The following is a 23,384-nucleotide window of genomic DNA, read 5'->3' on the forward strand; positions in this document are numbered from 1 at the left end:
TTCTCTCTCTCTCTCTTTCTCAAATAAATATTTTTTTAAAAAAAGAATAACAAATTCACTTGCCAAAGTGAACAGAGAGGGGAGAAATGGGTCAGTGGGATGGACATTTCACAATTCTGTATGAGAATTGGCCCCTTATTTTTTAAAAGAACAGAAATATACTGAAGCCAAAAGGTTTGGATAATTATAATACTTTTTTGCTGTTTGTATAATTTATAAAGAACAGAAAGTTATTTCAGTCAGACCATGAAATCACAGCACATTTGTCTGTAGAGTGCTATGGTTCTTGTATGGGAACGATATTCAAGAAATGTAGAGACTGTCTCCTGTCCCTCTCTTGCCCAAGCTATTGGGAAGCCTTTCTTGGGACTGACATTTTATTTTTCACTTTTTTTTTTTTTAATCCCAGGATAGTTAACATACAGCATTATATTAGTTTCAGGCGTACAGTGTAGTGATTCAACAATTCCATACATCACCCAGGGACACTGACATCTTAAAAGTGTACCAAAGTATTATAGTTCCTTATCACCCACATTGTAATGCATTTTGGACTGGACATTTTAAATACTATCTATCTATCTATCTATCTATCTATCTATCTATCTATCTATCTATCTATTTATTTATTGCTGCAAGCATCAGTGACATAAGGACTCGGGAGGCTTGGGTCACGGTTGCAGCTCTATTGGCAATTAGCAATGTGACCTGAATGACCTTCACCCCCGAATCCCTGTACCCTCATTTGTTCATCTGTGCAGTTACTTTTAAGGCTTATATTTCTTCTAAAAATCTGTATGTCTATGACTGTAAATTTATAGAAAGCGACTGTAGTTTTAAGCTCAGTGGCTGCCATCAACAAAAATGTTCTGTGCCCCTGCATGTATGTCAGGCATTGCCTCTGAAAATGGTGGGCAGACTAAGAGGAGTAAGAAATGGCCTCATCTTTAGAGAAGGTTATAATCTAATGGGGAAGGGAGAACATATAAGCAAGGAGTCACAAACTCAGATTCCACAGCAGCAAAGCAGGAACATAAATGAGTGAGAGAGGTCAGATGGGCAGGTGGCAAACCCCATGGTATGGGGCTCTTATACACAGGACAGCTGTATCTCAGTCCCAGCCTGTTTACCATGTGGGAATAGGGACTCAGGGTTGCCATGAATTCCAAATTTCAAAAGAAATTAGAAGGCCAGCTTTTTATGTGAAGTCTGTTTAAAAAAATGTTTTGTCGCCAACCAGTTCAGAAGTGTTCCACAAAAGCAAGACATGTTTGCTGGCCACACAAATTCTGCGGGGGTACCCAATAGTGACTTCTGAATAAGTGGATAATTAGAATGTTATACATTCCGTGATAGAAGCGGGTATAGTTCACAAAGGGTGTAGGTAGTGATGAACTCTGCCCACAATGATTTCTAAAAAGGCTTTCTAATTACTTTCCAGACACTTGTCATAGTTTACAACACTTTTTGGGTTTTCTTTGAGTCATTCATTCAGCCTAGAGATCTGGATGATGCTGAACAGGTCTCTCTTGTCTGCTAAGTAAATCCATGTTTAGCAAATTCCACAAGTGAGCCTTTGGAATGTGTTTTGACAATTTTACCCATTTGGGTTTTCTGCTGCTTCATCTCCTGGCTTTTACATTCTTTATTGAATTGTGAGAAAAGGATGTCCTTCCCACTGCTCTGGTCTTGTTTCACAGAATAGAACGGATTCATTCTCATTTTTGAATGGAGCTGTAATTAACATGGCTCCTTTTGTTTAGCAAGTTCAGTTTACATAGTACCTGCTCAATTCCAGAGCATCATTATTGGTGGTACAGCAATTCATTGACTAATGTCTGAGGGCTCTGGGAATAGTGTTTGTTAATTATCTGCAGCAAACCAGGTAACTAAGGGGAGGTTCTACTCCTATGACTTTGATGAAAGTAGTGCTGATGATTTTTTTAATTGCTTAATGATAGATTTGATCATCTTAAAGCAAAATAGAATACATACTCACCTGCTAAGGAGGTAATATTAAATCATAATTGCTAAAAACCTGGGCCATGCACACTCTTTTGCTGTATGTCTATTAAGAATGCACAAGCTTACCTTCAGTTTATATAAATATATAGTTTTCTGTAATAATGTCATCATCCAAGTGCTTGTAAATATTTTATACTACATAGTAAATTCGAATGTCCTCGGAGGCCCAACAGGCTACTGTCTGAAGCACTCCACTGTTACAGACGTGGGCAATCTGGAGAGTGTATGACTTGCTTAAAAGCATTCAAGTTTGAATTGTTTCTTGTTTTTTTTTTTTTTTTGAACATTGCCAGGGTCAGGGGTGCCCTGAGGATGGGAATACGTCTTTGGGCCTGATTTGGCCCTTGTGCTCTAGGTTTTTTGTTTGTTTGTTTGTTTGTTTGTTTTGCGTGCTCTATAGAGAAAGAGAGGCATTAGGATTTTATAGAGTCATTGAGTTCTAATATTTTAGAGCCACAAGGGGCACTGAAGATTATCCAGTCTAAGACTGTCATTTTACATTTAAGGAAACTGAGGCCCAAAGACGGGAAGTGCTCTACTAAGGTAAAGCTCAAGTGGCTACTTCTTTATTTTCTTTTAAGTGGGTCTTAAAGACAGGGGGAATTGGGACACCCTTCTAGAGATGGTATTTCCATCTTCTCCATTATAATAACCATTAATCCAGTGTAGTTACTGAGCACTTGAAATGTGACTAGTGCCAAAAAGGAACTGAATTGTAAATTTAATTTTAATATTTAAATAGCTCCATGTGGCTAGTGGGTACCATATTGGATAGAGAAGCTTAGGGATTACAATTTTCATCCCTAATTTCTCAGTCTACTTTAAAGAAATATGCTACTTCACATATAACTTAAAAACCAGTCAGCGGTATACTCCTGTTTATTCTCCATCCTTTGTGCTCTGGTTTTCATATATTTAAATCTACATATGTTGTTGTTATTTTTACTTTATTTGGATCTGAGTTCTGTAGATCCAGATTTCCATCTATTGTCATTTCCCTTCAACCCGAAGAATTTCCTTTAACACTTCTTGTAGCTCAGTTCTTCTGGATGATTCTCCCAGCTTTAAATTAACTAACGTTATCTTTATTTAACCTTACCTTTAAAGGATATTCTCACTGAATACAGAAGAGTAGGATGACTTTTTCCCCCCCAGCACTTTGGGATGTTGCTCCAGTGTCTTCTTGCATCGTTTTCTGATGAAAATTCAACCCTCATTCTTATCATTGCTACATGTTGTTTTCCCCCCTCTGGCTGCTTTTAAGATTTTTTATTTATCTTTAGTTTTTAGAAATTTGACTATGATGTGACTAGGTGTGGTTGTCTTTGTATTTATCTTGCTCAGAGCTGTTGAACTACTTTGATCTGTGGATTGACTTTTTTAAAATAAAGTTTGAAAAGTTTTGGCTGTTATTTCTTCAAATATTTCTTCTATTGTTTGTCTCTGGGAATCTCTTTTTCTAGGAATCTAATTGTATGTGTGTAAAACCACTTGTTATTATCTCACAGATTGTTGATGCTCTGTTCTTTTTTTTTTTTTTTTTTCAAACTTCGTTTCCTCCTTTAGTTTGGATAATTTCTATTAACCTGTGTTAAGTTCAAGGACTCTTTCTTGTCTAGTAAAATGATACTCTATTTGGTCCACCCAGCAAATTGGTTTCAGATGCTGTTTTTTTTTTTTCATTCTCAAATTTCATTTAGTTCCTTTTTAGAGTTTCCATTTGTTTCCTAAAAAAACCATCTCTTCACCTATTATGCTTACCTTTTCCAAGAAATTCTTTAACACCATTATGATACTTGTTTTAAAATCTTTATCTGCTAACTCTAATAAATAAGCCCATCTGTTGGTCTACTTACATAGGCTGTGTTTTTACTTTATTATTCTCTTTCCCCTCCTTTTTTTGCATGCCTTGAAATATGTGTAGTATTCTAGACATAGTGTGAAAAGGGACAGTAGAGTCTAAATTTATTTTTCTCTGAAAGCATTTTATCTTATATTTGATCAATGGACTGATCAGATTCTTTCCAAAATTGAGTTGGTGTTAAGCTGAATCTCTAATTAGATTGGATTTATCTGAGATGAGTGCCCCCCCCAACCTGTGTTTAGGCTGCTTTTTTTTTTTTTTAAATCTTGTCAGTATTTAATCTGGGAGTGGGTCTGCAGTTTTCGATATTTTTGGTTCATATTTGGGCTTAGCTCCTGGCAGTGTCTCAGAATACAAACACCACAAGAATATGTAGGAATATGTGATTTTTCTTTTTACTAACCAGCTCCTCCTCCACTGCCTCTTGCTTGGCAAATTTGGAGATTGGAGGAGAATTACCAAACCAAGCCATTTGTTTTTGTATTTATAGCTCATCTAGATTTCATTCTGTCCTGTACACCTACATTTTCATAAGGTGTCTGAATGATTTCTCTTCATCCCTGAGAAGTTTCTCTATGGCAGTCCTGTGCTTAACTCAGGCACTCACCCTAGCTATGAATATTGCCATAGCTCTTTGCTCACATATGAGGTGCTTGTTTCTCTCTAGAATCTATCAGAGCTTCCTTGCATATACTGGACTTCCCCACACAACAATGGTAATTATTGTGTCTGGGTTTTTCTTGTTTCTATGAGACTCATTTACATCTTTCTACATCCTACCTGGAAACAAATTCCTCACGTGTCTTGAGTTGTCAAATAATGGAAGATGGTGAAAGAACTGCCTTTTCCTTTCCCTTACTTTTCCAGGCATCGGGAATTCGAGACTCTTCATGTCTGAGTAACATCAATACTGAGGATAACCTACCCCACTCAGGGCATGATAGCAGAGTCAGTGTCTAAGAAGGTGTGCTAAATGCCAAAGAATGGCTGACCCAAGCACTCCATGAGCTGCTCCCTCCTGGGAAGTCTGTGTGTGACTTCCTTTGCTTTCCCAAAGCAGTACTTTTATTAGTTTGGTGGTCAGAAGTTCCAAAGTCAGGTCCAAAATTCAGTACTCCACGTTATTAGGAAATATGTTTTGTGGTTTTCAGTGTTCTGCAGCATACATATGAAAGCACGTTCTTCAAAAAATAGCTCTTTTATGGTATTTCTATGCAGTCCTGCATTTCAGTGAAGTCCCTATCTGCACAATAGCTGGATAATTATGAATACCTTTTACCTGTTACTAAAATTGCTAATGAAGTTTTGAGTGCCAGAAAATAACCTTACCTTATCTTAGTTCTTTAAAGAAGACTCAACTGGATGTCTTCACTTTTTAAAGTAATTTGCTGGCAATCACATCCTTAACAAAGTTTGCAACAAGAGGGTTAAATGGACGTGTGATGAAAAATAATCAATTTTTTTCTGGTGAGTGCACTATTTATAGTATAATGGCTAAGATTTTTTTTTAATATTTTGAATTTATCAATGGGACATTTTCTGATTAATTATATTTGAGGCTCCTTGCCTTTCAGTCATGTTTATGTTTTAATATGATGTGAGCCTCAGTCAGTTCTACCTTCATATGAAGAATATTTTAATCTGCTCATCTCCAAAATACAAGTCCGATAATTATTTGTTAAAATTCGTTCATGTCGGTCTTATGATGGTTCAGGTGACATTATTATTTTGAATGAAGAGCACTGATGCTTTCTGTGGCACAGGCTGCTCAAGCTAAGTCTTATCTTTTGTGATGCCAGGCCAGTCAGTCCTTCCGGAAGTGTCTCGCTAGATTTGCGGTTTCCTGCTTCTCTCTTCCTTCATGAGGCAGGAAAGTGTAGAGCGCCTGGTGTGTCTCTCCTAACCCCACCCCAAATATATTGAAAAGGAGAGGAAATGTTAGCCAAAATGCATTCTGCCGTTTGTAACCCCCAAAAAAGGGGCCATAGATCAAGAATATGATTCATTCTGGATATTGTGAAAACAAGAACTCACTTAGTGAGTTTGAATGCCATACTCCCAGGATAATTCCCAGGACCCCTGTGGGAAGGATAGAAGAAGAGCAGGAAGGAACTTCTCTTTCCAGGAATTCATTTGTCATGCTCACACTGACATGTAGAATTCCAGCATACGGCATCAGTTTTGATTTTCTTGTATGCTTCCCATTGTTTCTTACTCTCAAGAAGATCCTCACAGTCAACAAGTGCAGTATTTATAAAATTTATGATTTCTCAAGTTATTTCAGTGGAGGCAGCATGGCTATTTCCCATTCTAAAGGCACTGTGAAAGTTTCAAGATCTGAAAACTCTAAACTGGGAATATCATATCCACAGTGGTTTAGGCCTACGAGCTTGTGTTCTTTCTTTATTGGAGTTTGGTGAGTGCTTACACCTTCACTGAAATTATTCAAGAAAAGTGAACCTAACAGTGTTACTGAGTTTTTTAATAAGATGATCCCTAAATGTCTAATACTAGTCTGCCCAAGGAGAGTCTGTTTTAAAATTAATCCTTTCCAATTTTGTCTTGTTTTGTTTTGATTGGAGTAGAGGAACACATAAGGAAAAAAACCACACCTAACTTTGTTTGATGAATTTCTCCTTTCATCCTATAAGTGTAAGCATTTCTAATATGCTTGACCTGGACTTTGCTGGGGCATTAAAAACGAAGGTAGCAAATAAGAAATGAAAGAAAGAATTCTGTTTCCAACAAATGGATGGTATCCGTGTATTAAGACCAAGACGTGTGCACTCTTGCCAATATCTCTTCTCTTGCCAGATGGGTTAGGACTTTGGATGCTGAGATATTTCCCAGGAGATTGAGGGAGTGATTTAACAGCTCCTGGAAAGGCCTGAGCTCTTCACTGCTTGTTCTATTGACTCCTTCAGTAGCAGACTATGGATCCATTCAGAATAGTTTTTCCCCTAGCAAACGTGATAGAATTGTGGATCTGTTAGCTGCATTCCAATGTTGACTTCTCCAATGCCCCACTGGATATGCTTTGAGAGCAAGAATAGATCACAAACCTCTCATGCACTTCATATACTCCTTCCGTGTACTCTATTTCCATCTCTCATTGCTTCCTTCCATGAACACTTACTGGAAACATTATGCTGGTGACAGGCACAGTGATGATAACCTATTTCCTATTTGTTTAAAATTATTTATTATAATGCCATTAATCTTGATAGGAGAAAATATTATATAAGTAGTATTTTGCTGAAATAATTAGAGTATTGATGGTGCCTCTAGATATTTGAGATTTTGAGCTAAAATGAATTAAGATTGCTTAATTATGTTGCTTAAAGGAAGTCAGTGTGATACTTAATAGGATGACAGAATTGAGTATTATAGTTCATCTGCAAAAAAGAAAAATTCAACTCTAGTTGGTTTTTCCTTCTTCATTATTGGTATCATCTTCTACATTTATGGTGCCTCTACTGGGAGCCACATATCTTATCCAAAGTACCTTAAGGATATATTGAATAGAATTAAAAAGAAGCTAACATCTGTCTGAAAGGAGATACTATAGTAGGAAGGTACTCTACTGGAAAGAATTTTCAGAGTTTGTATAGGTATCAAAAATACATTGATGCTTTTGCGTTTAAGCGTTTTTTATTACTTGGATTTTTTATCATGAAAGGAATAGACAGTCCTTTTTCTATTGTGCCATGAAAGACAAACTCTAATGTAGCATTTGCCCTTTGGCTGCCAAATCTTCACTATCAGCACAAAAGTTCAGAAGTACAAGGGCTTGATCTTCTTTACTGGCCATGTCCCCAGCATCTACACCGAGCACAGAGTAGGAATTCTATGATTTTTCACTGAGTGCATTGGTTCCCACGTATTATGCAATTACATGCATTTGTATGATATTCCTATAACTTTCAAAACATTTTTCCTAAGGTTATTTCATTTGACTATAACCACAATTTTGTGAGGAAGTTAGGACAGATATTTTGTCTTGGTGATTCCCAGTTCCAGTGGGTTGTAGCTGACCTAGGATGGGAGAGGACCCAGGTCATAACAGTCCATTGGTTCTTTATATCAATCATCATCATTCAATAAATGCTTATTATTGCTATAGGCCAGTCACTATGTTAAGTATTTTAACCGAATTATTTAACCTTTGCTCCAGCCCCTTGACATAGAATGATCTTCTTTCTATTTTAGAGGTGAAGAACTAAGGCACGATGAAGTTAGGGAACATATGCAAGGTCACACAGCCAGTAAGCATCGGCACTGGGGATTAGGCTCATGCAATGTGAGTTCCCAACCTAAGCTCTCAATATGGCCTAACCACTGCCCGACAGTTTTTAGGATGTCCCTCCAAAAAGTTTGTTAGTGTACATACATGAGCCAAATAACTACCATGATGATTTCCTAATGACTTTATGAAATTATTTGCTGTCATTGTAATAGATGCTGGTTGAGTGTTTCAATACATTTATAAGCCGAGGATAATTGTTGGTATAGGTTGTGGGTAAAGAGACGAACAATACAAAAGAAAAAAAAAAGAAAAGAAAGAAATGTGTGCATGTGATAGATAGGTTGCCAGAATTACAGGTGAGTCAGATTTGTCATCCTTCTCTTATAGAATAAGGTACCTCCCAGGTGATGGAGAGTAAGTCTGAAAAAAAAAAATTTATTCAAGGCAGCTGCATATTTGTCAGGTTAGGACATACCTACATTCTCGTAAAAGGAGGAGAGCCAGCCAGTGCCAACCAAATGGGATGATCACAGCAGAAGAAAACCTCGTCGGAACTCAGCAGTGTGCTTTTTAATGAATGTTCTAACCTGCCTATTCCTGTATAAATGGAAGTTCTGTCTGCAGCTTGAGCTCTCCTCAACCATGTGTGAAGTACCCCTCATCCTGACTCAAGTACCCACGGCAGCTGAGAACACACTAAAGGAGCCCTTGCTCCAAGCCCAGAGAGAGTTCCACTAGCAATAAGCTATATTGGTTGAGAGTACAAGAGTACAAGGACTGTGTATGTGGGACGAATACATTAAAATCAAAATTGCTCTAATTGGAGTTCCGCTTGCATACGCAAAGCAGTGCAATAATAAAGTGGGGGAGGAAGAGTAGACTCATTAGCGTTTGTTGTAATCTGCAAAACCAGAGACTAGATTGCAGGATGATAAGGTAATAGGAAGGCCGCTGGACCGGGGCTCTCCATTTGGGCAGATAACAAATCGGCCGAGGTGGCCTTGGGCAAGTCCTGTCGCCTCTCCATCATCACTGCCTTGTTGGTCACTTTCTATAGATTGAATTGTAAATCCCACCTAATCATACCTAAGATACATAGGTAAATGTATTAAATACTTCTTACATATTTTCCAAGTATATGAAACACGTATCCGATATATAATGTACACTCATTGAACGTGAACTCTGCACCCACTGCCACTGTGGTACTTCTGGAGTTTGTACTTACACCCAAAGTCGCCTTTCCTCACTCAGATTTCCTTTTCCACAGAGCAAATTGGCCAGGAGATGTTGGAAAACCTCAGTCATGACAGAGAAAAAATACAGCGTGCACGTGAACGAGTAAGTAGAAGTGATACAATTTTTTTCATAAATTCAGTAAATGAGAAGATATAAAACAAAAGGCCTTCAGCACATGCATAGACAGTAGCGATGACATAAATATAAGTGTGTATAAAAATGGCAAGGGTATATGAGGGATGTCGGGTAAGGGGAGAAGAAAAAAAGAGTGTGGAATAGAGAAAGAATAAGCTGACTCTTTCTTTCCCCATCCCGTACTGCCCCCAGGTAGATATTTTATTTAGCTCTCTAACAGAAGGTCATGAGGGAGATTTTGGAGTATGTCAAGTCTTTCAGAGTGAAAGCTGTAAAGATAATGATGTCTCCTCCTCCCTCAGTTTATTTTCCTTTCCGTTCATATTTCTAGGACTTCACACGTTCAAAATTGGATTTTAATTATGAGATGTGTATTCAACTTTGTCAGTCTACGAGATATTTGCTTTTATAGCCAGTTCAAGTATCCAGTTTAATGCTCCTGGGATTATCTATTACATGTAATTTTCTAAATCTGAATTTTTCAGGGATTGTATAGGTATCAAGATGTATTTTAGTGTATTTAAGTATCTATTACTAATTGGATTTTCATCCATGAAAAAAATTACTGCTTGCCAGTGCTCTTTCAAAACAATCCAATTGCATGAAGTCTTGTTTTGTTTTAATGCTGCTTTTCTCCTCCTAGCTTCGGGAAACAGATGCTAACTTGGGGAAAAGCTCCAGGGTTCTGACGGGGATGTTGCGAAGGTAAGAGCAAGGTAGGGACCTATCTTCCTCTCTCTCCCTTTTTTGAAACGATGTTTTTCATCTAGTTGCAACGGGGCATTTTCCAGGCATGTGAGCCTCTGCTCTTAGTACCCTGTGTCAAGACCCCTTTGAAATGACAAAGCACGGATATTAACTCTTGTTTGGACAGGGACACATACTGAATAACTTAGATTAGAGAGAAGGTTTGAGCTAGGGGGGTTACCTCAAGCTATGGAAAAAATTAGGGTTAGACATGAAGTATTTTTTCATAGCCCGAGGAAGTCCCCATGGCAGGAGCAGACTGATTTTATTTTCTATTTCGATAGCCTCTTTCTTATAGAAGGAATGTGGGCCTGCCGGTATCAGGAGCATTCTCGGTATTAGCTGTGTTCTCTCTCTGTTGCCTTGTTTTCATTTCTTTCAGAGATGCTGTTTGGGGGAAGTATTTCGATTTTACATATATTTAAAGATGCTTTTTAAAATTTAGAGAATATCTCAATAATCTGAATTCACATGTTTGAGCAAACAAATGTTAATGTTTTACGTCTGTCCCTAACCTTTGACTGATGGAAAATATTGGGGAGAGTGTGAAAATCAATGAATGAGTGGGTAGTATTCTGTATTCTGTATTTTTTGGAGGGAAGTGAGAAATGTTTTCATTGTTCTGAAAATCAGAACCATTTTTTTTACGTAAGTATATTCAGCATGGCATTTTCTTAGATTCAGAATCTACCAAATAAGATTATCATTTAGCATAACCTTCAGTTTGGGACCGTAGCTGGAAATGTGAATGAGGAATCGTGAGAATCGCCTCTAGTATAGCTTCACTGGAATTTTAAAGGAGAAATCCTTTGGCATTGATACTGTAGAGACACTGTTTTAGAGTAAGGAAAGTCTCTGATCACGTATCTGTATATAATAATTTGCTAGAAGTGTGTTTGCTGTGTTCGTGATGGATGGCACGAGAACCAAACAAAGGTATAGTTGCTTGGTCTCCATGAGGCTGATCAGTAGCGAGCCTGAAGTTTCCCGGACACTTCCAACCAACACTGACCTAATTCCCCATGTCCCTGCTTTTCCTGCAGGCACAGTCCCGATTCAAAACCATAAGCCACCAGATTCTCTGCTTAAGAGTAATATGTAAATGACCTAGAAAAACTCAAAATCCACAGAGAAGTGGCAATTGAAAGGAATGCTTCAGTGCCTATAGACAATAAAAAAGAAAAAAAGGAAAAAAGTCCTCTATTGCTTCCCTGGGAGGGCCCCTGCGATGTGAGCTGTAACGAATATTCTGCATATGTCTCCATTTTGTCAAATCTCATTAAAGAGTCCTCCTGCTTTATGTCAATTGAGCTGTCCAGAAATCATTCATCATTTTTAGTGTAAAAAAAAAAATCATGTGGTTATTTAAATGATATCATATTAATGTTAAAGTTCAGCTGTCATTTAATGGTATGGCTTAATCAGATGTAGCATTTAGGAAAAATAGTTTATTCGGGCTCTACGTGGCTTTCAGGTTGGCAGATTCAAATAAGGATTTATGAGTTTCTAAACCAATGTATTTCTGTCCATGTTTCTGCTTGATGTACCTCACCCTTTTGTGCAGGACACTGCAGACAGTTATTTCAACAAATAAAGCATCTCCTCATATTGTGTTTGAATAAATTTGCAAGTCATTTAGAGAGGGCGAAGCACAAACACTTCTGCAACCTTTGACTGGGCTTTCTGTAGGGCAATTAGACTAATGCGCCTGTTTCATAAGCCTAGAGAGGGAAGTTACTCCGCGGAAATCTACTTGGGATCCTCTTTGTAAGTAAGCTCAGTCAATCACAGACTCATCTCCTTTTGGGATCTGTCTAGGGTATGAACAGAAATAAAAATCCCCAGGTGGGCATCATCTTGCTATGGTGAGCCAAGGAAACACTTAGCGCCCCACCCCCACCCCTGTGCGTATTGGTTATTGTGTTTTTTATAAGGCTCAACTGGGATCGTGGTATCAGCCAAGGTATCCAGATACTCTTAATCAATGCTGTAACCTAACTGAGTCTCTGGGGAACCAAATGCAGGTGGTGGTTTTGTTTAGTTTCTAATTACTATCCCACATGATTTACAATTTATATTGGACTTGGGAAAAAGCAAAAATATTTTATCAACTTCTTCACTTCATTGTTTTTATTATTCCCTGGAAAACCAGTCTCTAGAGAAATGGAGCCAGCTTTTATGTACCAAAGTCTTTAATTGAATGCTCTGATTTTGCTTCCTATGTTATATCTCTCCCATTCACGTGGCATTCCCTTCCAGCACTGGGGAGACTTTCTTTCAGAAAAAGAGATCACATTCTCTTTCCAAAACTGCATAGCTACATCGTGTGTCAACAGTTGCTTCTGATTTAAGTAAAGATATAATATCAAACCACATGCCCATCGGTCACCTTCACAAATGTATAAAAGAAATTAATGTGCTCTTTGTGCAGTATAGGTATTAACCTCCGTACAACGCAAGGTTCTTTGTTTTCATATGATAGATTCTGCATGACTGGGAATATTCTACACTATACTAAACCATGCACTTAGTTTATTTAAAAGAAAGATTGCTGATTTTTTTTTTTTAAGCTTAGATCGTTTTTAATTTTGTATATTGAACGGAAATGTCGTGCCGTGGCCCCTCATTTGGGTCATTTTATTTGTTTCGATTAGTCTTTTGTGAAGACAGGTGAAACTAATGTTCTATCAGTGCCATAGTCTGTATGTAAACCTGCCTGATTATCTGTGAGACTGACCAAAAGCAGATAGGGAAATAAAAATGAGTAAGTGGCAGCCACCACCATTCATGCTTTTTACTTTTTTATTACCATCACATGACATTAAAAAATATATATATTTCCCTTTTTTCTCCCTCCCTTCCTTCTTCCTTTGTTCCTTACTTCCTTTCTTTTTTCTGCTTATTCACTTCCTCAGTAATTATTTAATGCCTGTGTACAAAGCCTTGAGGAATCCTCAAATGAAACCATTTTGATCCTTGCCTTCACTCTGCTAGAGAATATGTGTTTATAAAGTACTGGGGGAGAGGCGCCTTGGTGGCTCAGTCAGTTAAGCTTCCGACTCTTGATTTTAGCTCAGGTCATGATCTCAGGGTCTTTGAGATCAAGCCCCGCTTCAGGCTCCATGCCTGGTGTGGAACCTGCTTAAGCTTCAGTCTCCCTCACTCTCTGCCCCTCTCCCTGTTTGTGTGCTCTCTCGAAAAAAATTAGAAGGAAAGAAAAGAAAGAAATCCTGGGGGAATTCCTTAAATTACCTAAGTCTCAAGGAAGCTCCTGATGATTCTGTGACTCCAATGAATGCTTACTGGTCATTAAAAAGGATGCCAGGAAAACAACCAATAGAAGGTATCATTTAAATAGCTATAAAACCAGTATGTTTCAAAAGTTAAGAGATGCAGGAGATGATTTATAGAATCATAAACAAGTTTTGAAAGGAACTAAACATGCAAAAAGTATTGAGCTATGTCTAGTTTAGTGACGTAGCCACTGATTCAACCAAAATAAATAAATAAATGATTCTTCACGTAACCACGCTATATTACCAAAAGGAAGAAAGCAAAGGAGAAAATTGGTCCATTCGAAATTATAATAGTGAAACTTGACATCAGAACACAGATATTGCTGATTTCCTGGAAAGTAATTTTTCTTCTGTCTTGACAGAAGATGGAGAACTAGCTAGGGACAAACTGCTCATTTCCTGACTCTGTAGACAGAGTTTGGAATAAAGTGCTATTTAGATAATAATGAAAATGGTCACGAAACAAATGGCCATTCATGTGGTGACTGGGGCCAAAGAAATGAATTTTTCATTGACTCTCACAAAATGTGATTATTACAACTGCTTGTCTTAAAGCGTCACAAGCAGCGCTGAGTGGCTCACATGTTGCTCTTCGTATATTTGTGTGTATATGTGTGTTTGTGTGTGTATTATTTCATATACAGCTGACTGGGAAGTCTTATTAGAGCAGACAGAGCTGGTGGTCAGGGAAAATGAAGATGGAACTTTGCAAGATTTTCAGTCAGAAAACAAAAGACTTCACGATGCTTTTTTTTTTCTTTACCTCTGAAGAGTGACTAATTTATAAGTAATAGTATATTTGTTTCTAAAAGTATCTGAAGGATTTATTGGGAATATAACAGTTAAGATTTGAGATCTCCTTTGACATAAATTTGGAGGACACGTTACAAAATGTTGGCTCATGGACTGCATGTTACATGCTGGCAAAAGGCTTACAAAAAGAAGCAGCAACCATATGATCCAGCAATTGCACTACTGGGTATTTACCCCAAAGATACAAAAGTAGGGATCCGAAGGGGTACGTGCACCCCGATGTTTATAGCAGCAATGTCCACAATAGCCAAACTGTGGAAAGAGCCAAGATGTCCATCGACAGATGAATGGATAAAGAAGATGTGGTATATATATATATACAATGGAATATTATGCAGCCATCAAAAGGAATGAGATCTTGCCATTTGCAACGACGTGGATGGAACTGGAGGGTATTATGTTGAGTGAAATAAGTCAAAAAGAGAAAGACATGTATCATATGATCTCACTGATATGAGGAATTCTTAATCGCAGGAAACAAACTGAGTGTTGTTGGAGTGGGGGGTGGGGTGGGAGGGATGGGGGGACTGGGTGATGGACACTGGGGAGGGTATGTGCTCTGGTAAGCGCTGTGAATTGTGCAAGACTGTTGAATCTCAGATCTGTACCTCTGAAACAAATAATGCAATATATGTTAAGAAAAAAAAAAAAGAAGAAGAAGAAGAAGGTAGCGGGAGGGGAAGAATGAAGCGGGGGAAATCGGAGGGGTAGACGAACCATGAGAGACGATGGACTCTGAAAAACAAATGGGGTTTTAGAGGGGAGGGGGGTGGGAAGATGGGTTAGCCTGGTGGCGGGTATTGAGGAGGGCACATTCTGCATGGAGCACTGGGTGTTGTGCACAAACAATGAATCATGGAACACTTCATCTAAAACTAATGTTGTAATGTATGGGGATTAACATAAGAATAAAAAAAAAGAAGCAGCATATGTCGTATTTTTTAAACGTCTTTTTCTGTATGATTACCTTAATATCAAATAATTTCCTCTCTCCCACCCATGACCTGTATGTGCCCCTGCTGTTTAAAATTTTTTTTTCATTAAAAAAAAAAATCAGAATGTTTCCTTCAAAAAGTGAATTCTCGTTTATCCTTCCAGCATGCCTGTAGTAACTTGTTTAAGCAGGTAGGGGTGAGAGGCCTTTTGTAACTAATCTATAAGATAAACAAACCAGAGAGTACTAAAGGCAGCTGGCCTAGCTGGCGCTACCCATACGGTCTTATTTAATACTTGTATTTTTGTAAGAGCTACCTCTGAGTCAGTCTGGGGAATAATTGCCACCTATCATTGCTATCACATTTTACCTTTTCAACATGGTTTTGTTGCTTTGGTAGAATGACAGGTAAAGCATCTGGAAAATTTTAGTGTACTGTCAAAATGATTCGTAAGGATAAGTACACCAGAAATAGCAATACAAGACCAATGTAAGCATTGGAAATACAAATCTTTTTAGTAAACAAATTTATTCTTAAAGAAGTATGCTACAACTCGGTGTTTTGTTTTGTTTTAATCTTCTTTGAAGATTCATGCTCCCCGCCCTCCCTCCTTTTGCTCAGGAAACATTTTGTTGTATTTTAGTTATTCTTACTACAATGTCTAAAAATTCGGGACTCCTGGGTGGCTCAGTCGGTTAAGCATCTGCCTTCGGCTCAGGTCATGGTCCCAGGGTCCTGGGATCGAGCCCTGCTTCGGGCTCCCTGCTGGGCAGGAAGCCTGCTTCTCCCTCTCCTACCCACTCATGCTATCTTTTGCTGTCTCTGTCTCTCTCTCTCTCAAATAAATAAATAAAATAAAATTTAAAAAGTCTAAAAATTCGACAGTAGAGAGTTTCCAGGACTTGTAAGAAAGATGTCCTTGAGAATTTACTCAATTTTTATGCACTGAAAAGTATGTCTTCCCTTGCAATATCTTAACATTTATACTTTGACTTTTATTGCTTTTTTTCTTTTCTCTGTTTATCCATTATTCCCCTTTGTTGGCCTGTTTTTGCAAGTGTTGAACATGGGCCCTGACCTTAAATTAATATATAGCGAAACCCTAACCTCCAAGATAGTCTTCAGCTTTTAATCAAGTGCGTATTAGTTCAAGAATAAAATGATTGGGTGCCTGGGTGGCTCAGTTGGTTAAGCGTCTGCCTTCGACTCAGGGCATGATCCCAGGGTCCTGGGATCGAGTCCCTCATCGGGCTCCCTGCTCAGCAGGGAGCCTGCTTCTCCCTCTGCCTGGGCTGCTCCCCCAGCTTGTGCACTCGCTTGCTCTCTCTCTGACAAATAAATAAATAATATATTTTTTTGAATAAAATGAATTTTCTGCAGATTCTTTAGACTTAACAGATTTAGGATCTGAGATGAGAATAATGCTACAAAGAGAATTTTAAAAAATAATCTTGGTCCTTTTTATGTAAGTTTATTACTATGCACTTGACTCATTGCCTTTGTCGTATGACCTCTTCAAGGCTGACATGGATAGTACTTTTACCAAACTAAAGAACAGCATGCGATTTCTTTATATGTGTTTCTCTTTGACGACAGTCTCGTAGGTCTAAACTAGAATTTTGGTCCTGTGTCAGACATTAAAACACAGCATCTGAAGTTATCTGTCAGTGACAACTCTACCAGCTGCCATAAGTGTGCTGGACCCTAACCATACTTTGCCCACATTATCTGATTCAATCCTTAAGAACTCTGTGGAGGAAGCATCATATCCCCATTTCCCAGATGAGAATACCTATGCTTAGTAAACTGTCCGTAGTCACGTACACAGAAAGGCACAGAATTAGGATGTGAACTTGGCTCACTCTTTTGAATGCACTGCACCAAAAGGTTCTGAGAGCCAGTTTTCACTAACTAGTGCTGAGATGGAAAGAGTATGAACTGATGAGTTTTCATTACACAGGTGGTTACTGTCATATGCTATCTGTGTTATAATTCCATTTCTTCTGTGAAATAATTGTGGTAGTGAACCATTTCCCTTAAAAGTCCATTGTAATAACAAATGGAGAAATAGATAGTTGGTAAGAAACATTGGCAGGCCTACGTCAGTCGTCCCACCTTCTCCCCCTCCCCCACATTTTACTGTGCTGGGAAATTCAGAATTTTGAGATCTATTATTCTACACTCTACTGTGTCTTTTATTAACAAAAACACTGCTATGTATGCACTCACGGATACATCCTAGGTAGCGGGCGCTAGTCTAAGCACTTACTATAGATTATCTTATTTCATCTTCATGACAACCCTAGAGGACAGAGATTATTATTCCCATTTTTAAGAAATAAGCAACCGTTATTAGATGTCATTCAGCTATGCAGAGGTGGTCTGCCTCCAGCGTCTGTTTTTTCCTACTGTGCCTCACAGATAGTCAAGTGACCCTTCCGGATGAGCAGACAGTTGTTCTAGAAAGCAGTGAATAAGCCTGACCAGATCCCACTAGCGAGGATGGGGCTGAGGCCCTTGTTCTGGTCTTTGTAGCCACGGAAGCGGTTGTGTACCAATGGCGTCCAAGGGGGTGTGTTTTTGAGGAGTCCTTTAAGATTTGGTTTGACCCTAGACTGTGGGGCATTAACCAGACAGCGTACAAAGATGAATCTGTAATCTCCCTTACCTCCAGTATTCTGCAAGTATGCCTGCTTCAGTACCATTGCCACCACTCTCCCTCCCCCTTTTGTGACCCTCACGGTTCTGCTTGGACTACCTCAGAGTCCTCAGAGTGCTGCCCAGAGCAGAGAGATCCTCCAAGCTCAGTCCTTCCCAAATGACAGTCCATCCTTCTCTTTGGACTGTTTAGAGAGGGGAGCCTCTGGGTCAGTCTCTGTGCCTCTTCCCCTCTTACGTTCTTCTAAATACTACTGGCCAGTTTACCTTCCAGAGAGCAACACTAGCACTGTTTCCTCCTGTGGTTCCCCCCTGCCTGCTGACACATGTCCTCCTTAGTCTAAACACGGAGGTCTGTCAGTGAGCATTCTCGCTTCCTTTGCTCCTACCCCCATTGGATAGACCTATGTCCCTACTCAAGTTCACTACCGCCCATCTCCAAAGCTAGCCCTAGCCCCTTACTAATCCTATACCTGTGTTTCTTCTGTTACTTCCTCCTGAATATCCTCCTTCTCCCACCTATTACAGTCAGGAATGTTCTGGATGAAAGGGACAGAAACCCAGATCAAACTAGCTGTAAGCCACAAAAAGGAAATATATTGCCATATTAACTAAATAGTTCCAGGGCGGGAGCAACTTCAAACACTGTGGAATCTAAGGTTCTAACAGGAGCGTCAGGACGGGGTCTTGCTCTGTCTCCCAACCCGGCTCTCTTGTGCGTGGGTTTCTCCTTGTAGATACAGTTTTTGCCAGCCCTCTCAGTGACACCCCACTGAACATAATCATCTTTTTTTCCCCAGTACTTCCAATAGAAGTCATAGCATGGAGTCTTACTGGTTCTGGTTTGGCTCTGGTTGGGTAAAAATCCCATTAATGTTTGATTGGTCCTTTTAGACCTGGGACCTCTGGCAGGGGATGGACATTCAGCCTGAAAATAGACAAAGCATAGTTTCCTCAGAAAAATCCAGGAGCTTTTACTGGAAAGGGGAATAGATTCTGGGTAGTCAAAAACAACAGATAGTGTCTTCAGAATGTTCTAGATAAACTTTTATCAGTACTCTGTATCTCACCTGGAATACCACTCTGTCTGTCAAGCCTTTATCAGTTTCTCAGCCAGAAATGATCTGCCTTGGCCCTGATCCTTCACAGTAGTTTGTACTTCCTGCAAGGCATTAACGTCTCCTGCTTTGCATTGTGTCTATTGTTGTCATATGCTTACACGTCTTAACTTTCTTCTAGACCTTTTTTTACCCCCTACCTCATCCCTCAAAGGATTTCATATAGTTCCCCACCACGTTGTGCAACCAGCTGAAACAAATAGGGGAGGAAATCCAGGTGTAAGAGTAATAAAACAAAACCAGGGAATCCCTTTAGTACCGCCGAAGCACAGACTTTGAACAGACTCCCGTGCAGATAGCCAGGTGGAAAATGTTCTATCTGAAAGCAAAGCAGGAAATACGATCAGAGGATTCACAGTGTTTTATAAGGTGAAAGTAACCTTTCGTTGAGGTCAAGCAGAGCCTTTCTTGCCGCAGAGATGGGCCCTGGAAAGAATGGTTTTGGGGAGGTGGTGACAGCTCCCGGGCACATCCCCACTCGGAAGGGAATATGGAGTGTCTGTGTATCCGGTTCTCCTCAGGGTCCTCAGGTCTGGACTGTAAGCTACTCGCAGTCAGGAACCTCGTCGCATTCAGCCCAGGGTCAGGTTACCCTGGCATAGTCCTGATCAGTGAATAATCCTTGGGAGAATGGCTAAGAATAGTTTCACAGTTGCTGTGTAGGTTCACATGGGTATAATTTAGTTGAAACCCTGCAGGTTTTTATCTGTTGCACTTTGGCGACAATATAAACATGCTCATTGAAAGAGAAAATAAGGAATGTCACAATAACAGAATATTTCTGTCAATTATTTAATCACAATAGAAAAGCATCTTATATTTTCCTTGGTTGTGAGCCACAATTTGACCTAATTCTTGAATTACTTTTCTTTTATGATTTTTCCTTTCTTCCCCAGGATATGTGCCATTCTTTAGCACGATGTGGAATATGAAGGCTGCACTTCACCTTCACCATCAATGCCTTCTTTGAATGCAGCCTTGAGCTGTTAACTCGAAGCAAGGAGCCCTAGGCCTTCCTTATAAACAAGTAATGGAGCCCTCGGCCCCCCTTGTAAATGGCTATTTATTAACATATACCATCACCAAACAACATTTTACAATTCCAGGCCCCCACACCATCACACCACTGTCTGCTCCATTGTGAGCTGAGGGAGGCCTTTGGCCATCTGTTTCATTAAATGCCAGAGGCAGTGAACAATATCTGAACTTTATAAAGCGAGCGTCAGGGCTTCTCTCTTCACAAATCTCCCCCTTTTGCTGCGGCCACCACCACCACCACCACCACCACCATATTTTTTTGTTTGAACGCTCACATTGTAAATTAGCGTATTCACACATCAATTTTAAAAGGCTCGCTGTGTTGTAAGATGGGACAAAGCAAGCTCAGTAACAGCTCATGCACAAGTGCAGGTGGTCGAGCTAACTGCTACCCAGATCAAAAGTCAAACAACTGTGAATCTTCTTTTGAAAGTGCAGTTAGGGAGACAAGGCAAGGCTTATCTGCACAAACAAGAACGAGTTATAGATATACATCACGAATGCAGGAGGACAAAAAGGGGTTTCATAATCTTGCGGGATAAGAAAACCTTCCAGTGCTGACAATTCTGAGGGTGTCTCTGGAATATGTAGCTTGTTGTTGTTCTCTCTCTCTCTCTCTCTCCCCCCCCCTCACTCTCTCTCTCTTTTTTTTTTTTTTTTTTTGGTAAAATTAGTCTTTTATTGTGTGGTGATTGATAATTATTATTTATGCTTTGGTGCTGTTCCTAAAGTAGCTAAGAATATTTTTTAAGCCACCTTTGAGGCAGGAAATGGCTCCTTTTCATGGTTGCATTTTATTTTTCAGCAGCATTTAAGGACAGACTCCTATTTATACCACACAAGCAGTTTTGTCTGTTGTAAACAAAGTAAGTGGCTGGGAATTGTGCTTTCCCAGAAATGTTTTCCAGGGAAGCCATAATAAGAAACAACTGTGTACATCTTGAGAGTTTGTCATCTAGGTATTAAGAAAGAATTCTTTGCTTTCAAGGGGAAAAAACAAAACAGAAAAACACTGTGAAGAAATATATTCAATATCCAAAAGTATAATTAAAATATTTCTTAAACTGCTGAAGTTGGCCACACCTTGCTGGTATCAATTGAGGTTGTTTTTATTTTTTATTTTAAATTGTCTCTAACATTTTTGGACAAGATAGAACTGAAACGAGAGGAGACAGCATCATTTTTTTTAACCTCAATGCTCTATTTAAAAAGCTAACGACTTCTTTGCAAAGTTATGTGAAGAACCTTGGAATTTAAGTATGAATATCAATGAAGAAAATGAGAGAATGATTAATTTTACCAAAAATTTACAAAGAGTGTTGAAGAAGGGCGCCTGCGTGGCTCAGTTGGTTAAGCGTCTGCCTTCGGCTCAGGTCATGATCCCAGGGTCCTGGAATCGAGTCCCACATCAGGCTCCCTGCTCAGTGGAGAGCCCTCTTCTCCCTCTCCCTCTGCCTGCCACTCTGCCTACTTGTGCTCTCTCTATCTCTCTGTCAAATAAATAGAATCTTTAAAAAAAAAAATGAGTGTTGAAGAGGCTTGGAACTTATGAAAGAACAGCACTCTAGTCTCCTGTAAAATTACAGTTTACCTAGGAAAAAAGAGACTCTGCTTTCCACTTCTGATACCTTACTGATTTTATGATGAAGAAGAAAAAACTATCAGCTTTTTAATTACCCAGTCAGTTAAAGGTGTCTGAATCAGGTCCACAGGTATTTTCATGAAACCACACTCTCTGTCTTAAGCCACAGGGCAGTGGCCCCTATTCTGAAGAGGGCTTCCCAGAGTCTCTCAACCACCAGGATTTTCTGAAAATGTTCGCATATGTGTGCATATGTATCTTTCTGGAGATTTTCCACAAAGTTTTCAAGAATCCACAACCAACTCCGAAGAATTGAGAAATGGGACATGGTTATAGAACTGCGCACAGTTCCCTCATTAAACACCACTTAATCACTTTGCTATTCTCACGTATTTGAAATGTGTTGACCTACAAGAAACACTTATTTTGAAGTTTCCACAAAATTTAACAAGAAATTTTGTGGGATATCTTCCCCGGGAAATCAGATCATGTATCAAAAAATATGTCCTGAAAGACAAAAGCAAATTAAAATTTATATAGGGCCTTAGGATTTGTAAGGCCCATTCCCATACATTATTTCACGTAATGTAATCTTGAAAAGAACTCTGTGGATTGGTGTTGCCACTATTATCCTTATATTATAGATCATCGAGACCTGCCATTGTTGAGTCTTGCCCAAGGTCATTCCACCCAGACCTTGGCCCAGTGTCCTGGTTTTAGCCACAGAAGCCATGTTCTTAGCGACATTGTAGCAGTAACGCAACATCTTCAAAAGCAGACATATTTTTTTTTAATTAATTTTATTTATTTGAGAGAGAGAGTGAGCACGAGCCCTGGGGGAAGGGGCAGAGGGAGAGGAAGAAGCAGACTCCCCGCCGAGCAGGGAGCCCAGTGCGGGGCTCAATCCTAGGACCCCAAGACCACGACCTGAGCTGAAGTCAGACGCCTAACCGACTGAGCCACCCAGGTGCCCTGAAAGCAGATATTTAATGTTTACTGTGTAAAGGGAATATGTTAGTATAGGAGACTCAACAAACTCAGAACTCCACTGCCAGGTAGTTTGATATCTTTAAGAACCAACAATACGTAGTAACTTGTGCTGTCCATAAATAAGAGATAAGTGCCAGGCACGAGGACAGGAAGGAGAAATCCCTGGGGCCTGTGGTTAGGGAGACTTTATAGAGGAGGGGGCAGGTGTCCGGGCCTGAAAGTTACTGCCCAATTCTCAATCCACGTGTGGGGTTTGCTGTTTCCCTTTCTATGGCAGCATCAAGGTGGTAACTCCCAGCAACGGAATTAGAATGTTGGGGGTTGGTGTTAGAAAGATCTGTTTGGCCACCGCCATGTTGAAGGCACATAGGAAGTTAACAAATGTGTAACTGCACCTGCTCATAAAATAAGTATGATCCAAAGACTTGTTGAGCATTTTTTTTAATTGTAATGGAGCTTAAGATTTTCTTCGAGCAAATAAGACAAGCTTGAAATCACCTAAATAATCTGATTTCTAAACAATCACGAAATACCTCTTCACATTTTGTACCCCAGTTTTAGAAACATATTGAGAATTTTCATGCATTTGACTAAAATCACATATTTGTAAAATTTTATGACCTTTGAAAATATACTGCATGTTTGACTATTTCACGAATAGATGCAAAGAAGATTGGCAGAGTACAGTGGCTATATTG

At 39.3% G+C, this 23,384-nt stretch overlaps 1 protein-coding gene across 12 annotated transcripts in view; it reads left to right on the forward strand.

The window, feature by feature from the left end:
- Positions 1–23,384, forward strand: part of VTI1A (vesicle transport through interaction with t-SNAREs 1A) — a 358,252-nt gene that overhangs the window by 201,844 nt on the left and 133,024 nt on the right. For 8 of the 12 annotated variants that reach the window (XR_010412580.1, XM_064595276.1, XM_064595278.1 and 5 more), the window contains 2 exons: positions 9,406–9,476; positions 10,153–10,214. Coding sequence is in view for 11 of the 12 variants with exons in the window: in XM_064595276.1 (XP_064451346.1) it covers positions 9,406–9,476; positions 10,153–10,214 (133 nt within the window). In the remaining variant the exon portion in view is untranslated. The other 4 variants (XM_054508388.2, XM_054508391.2, XM_064595281.1 and 1 more) reach the window with 3 other exon arrangements.

The sequence above is a fragment of the Mirounga angustirostris genome, unplaced genomic scaffold, assembly GCF_029215605.1.
Source record: "Mirounga angustirostris isolate CCGP_5_RB_7025 unplaced genomic scaffold, mMirAng1.0.hap1 SCAF_6, whole genome shotgun sequence".
NCBI classification, from domain to species: domain Eukaryota; kingdom Metazoa; phylum Chordata; class Mammalia; order Carnivora; family Phocidae; genus Mirounga; species Mirounga angustirostris.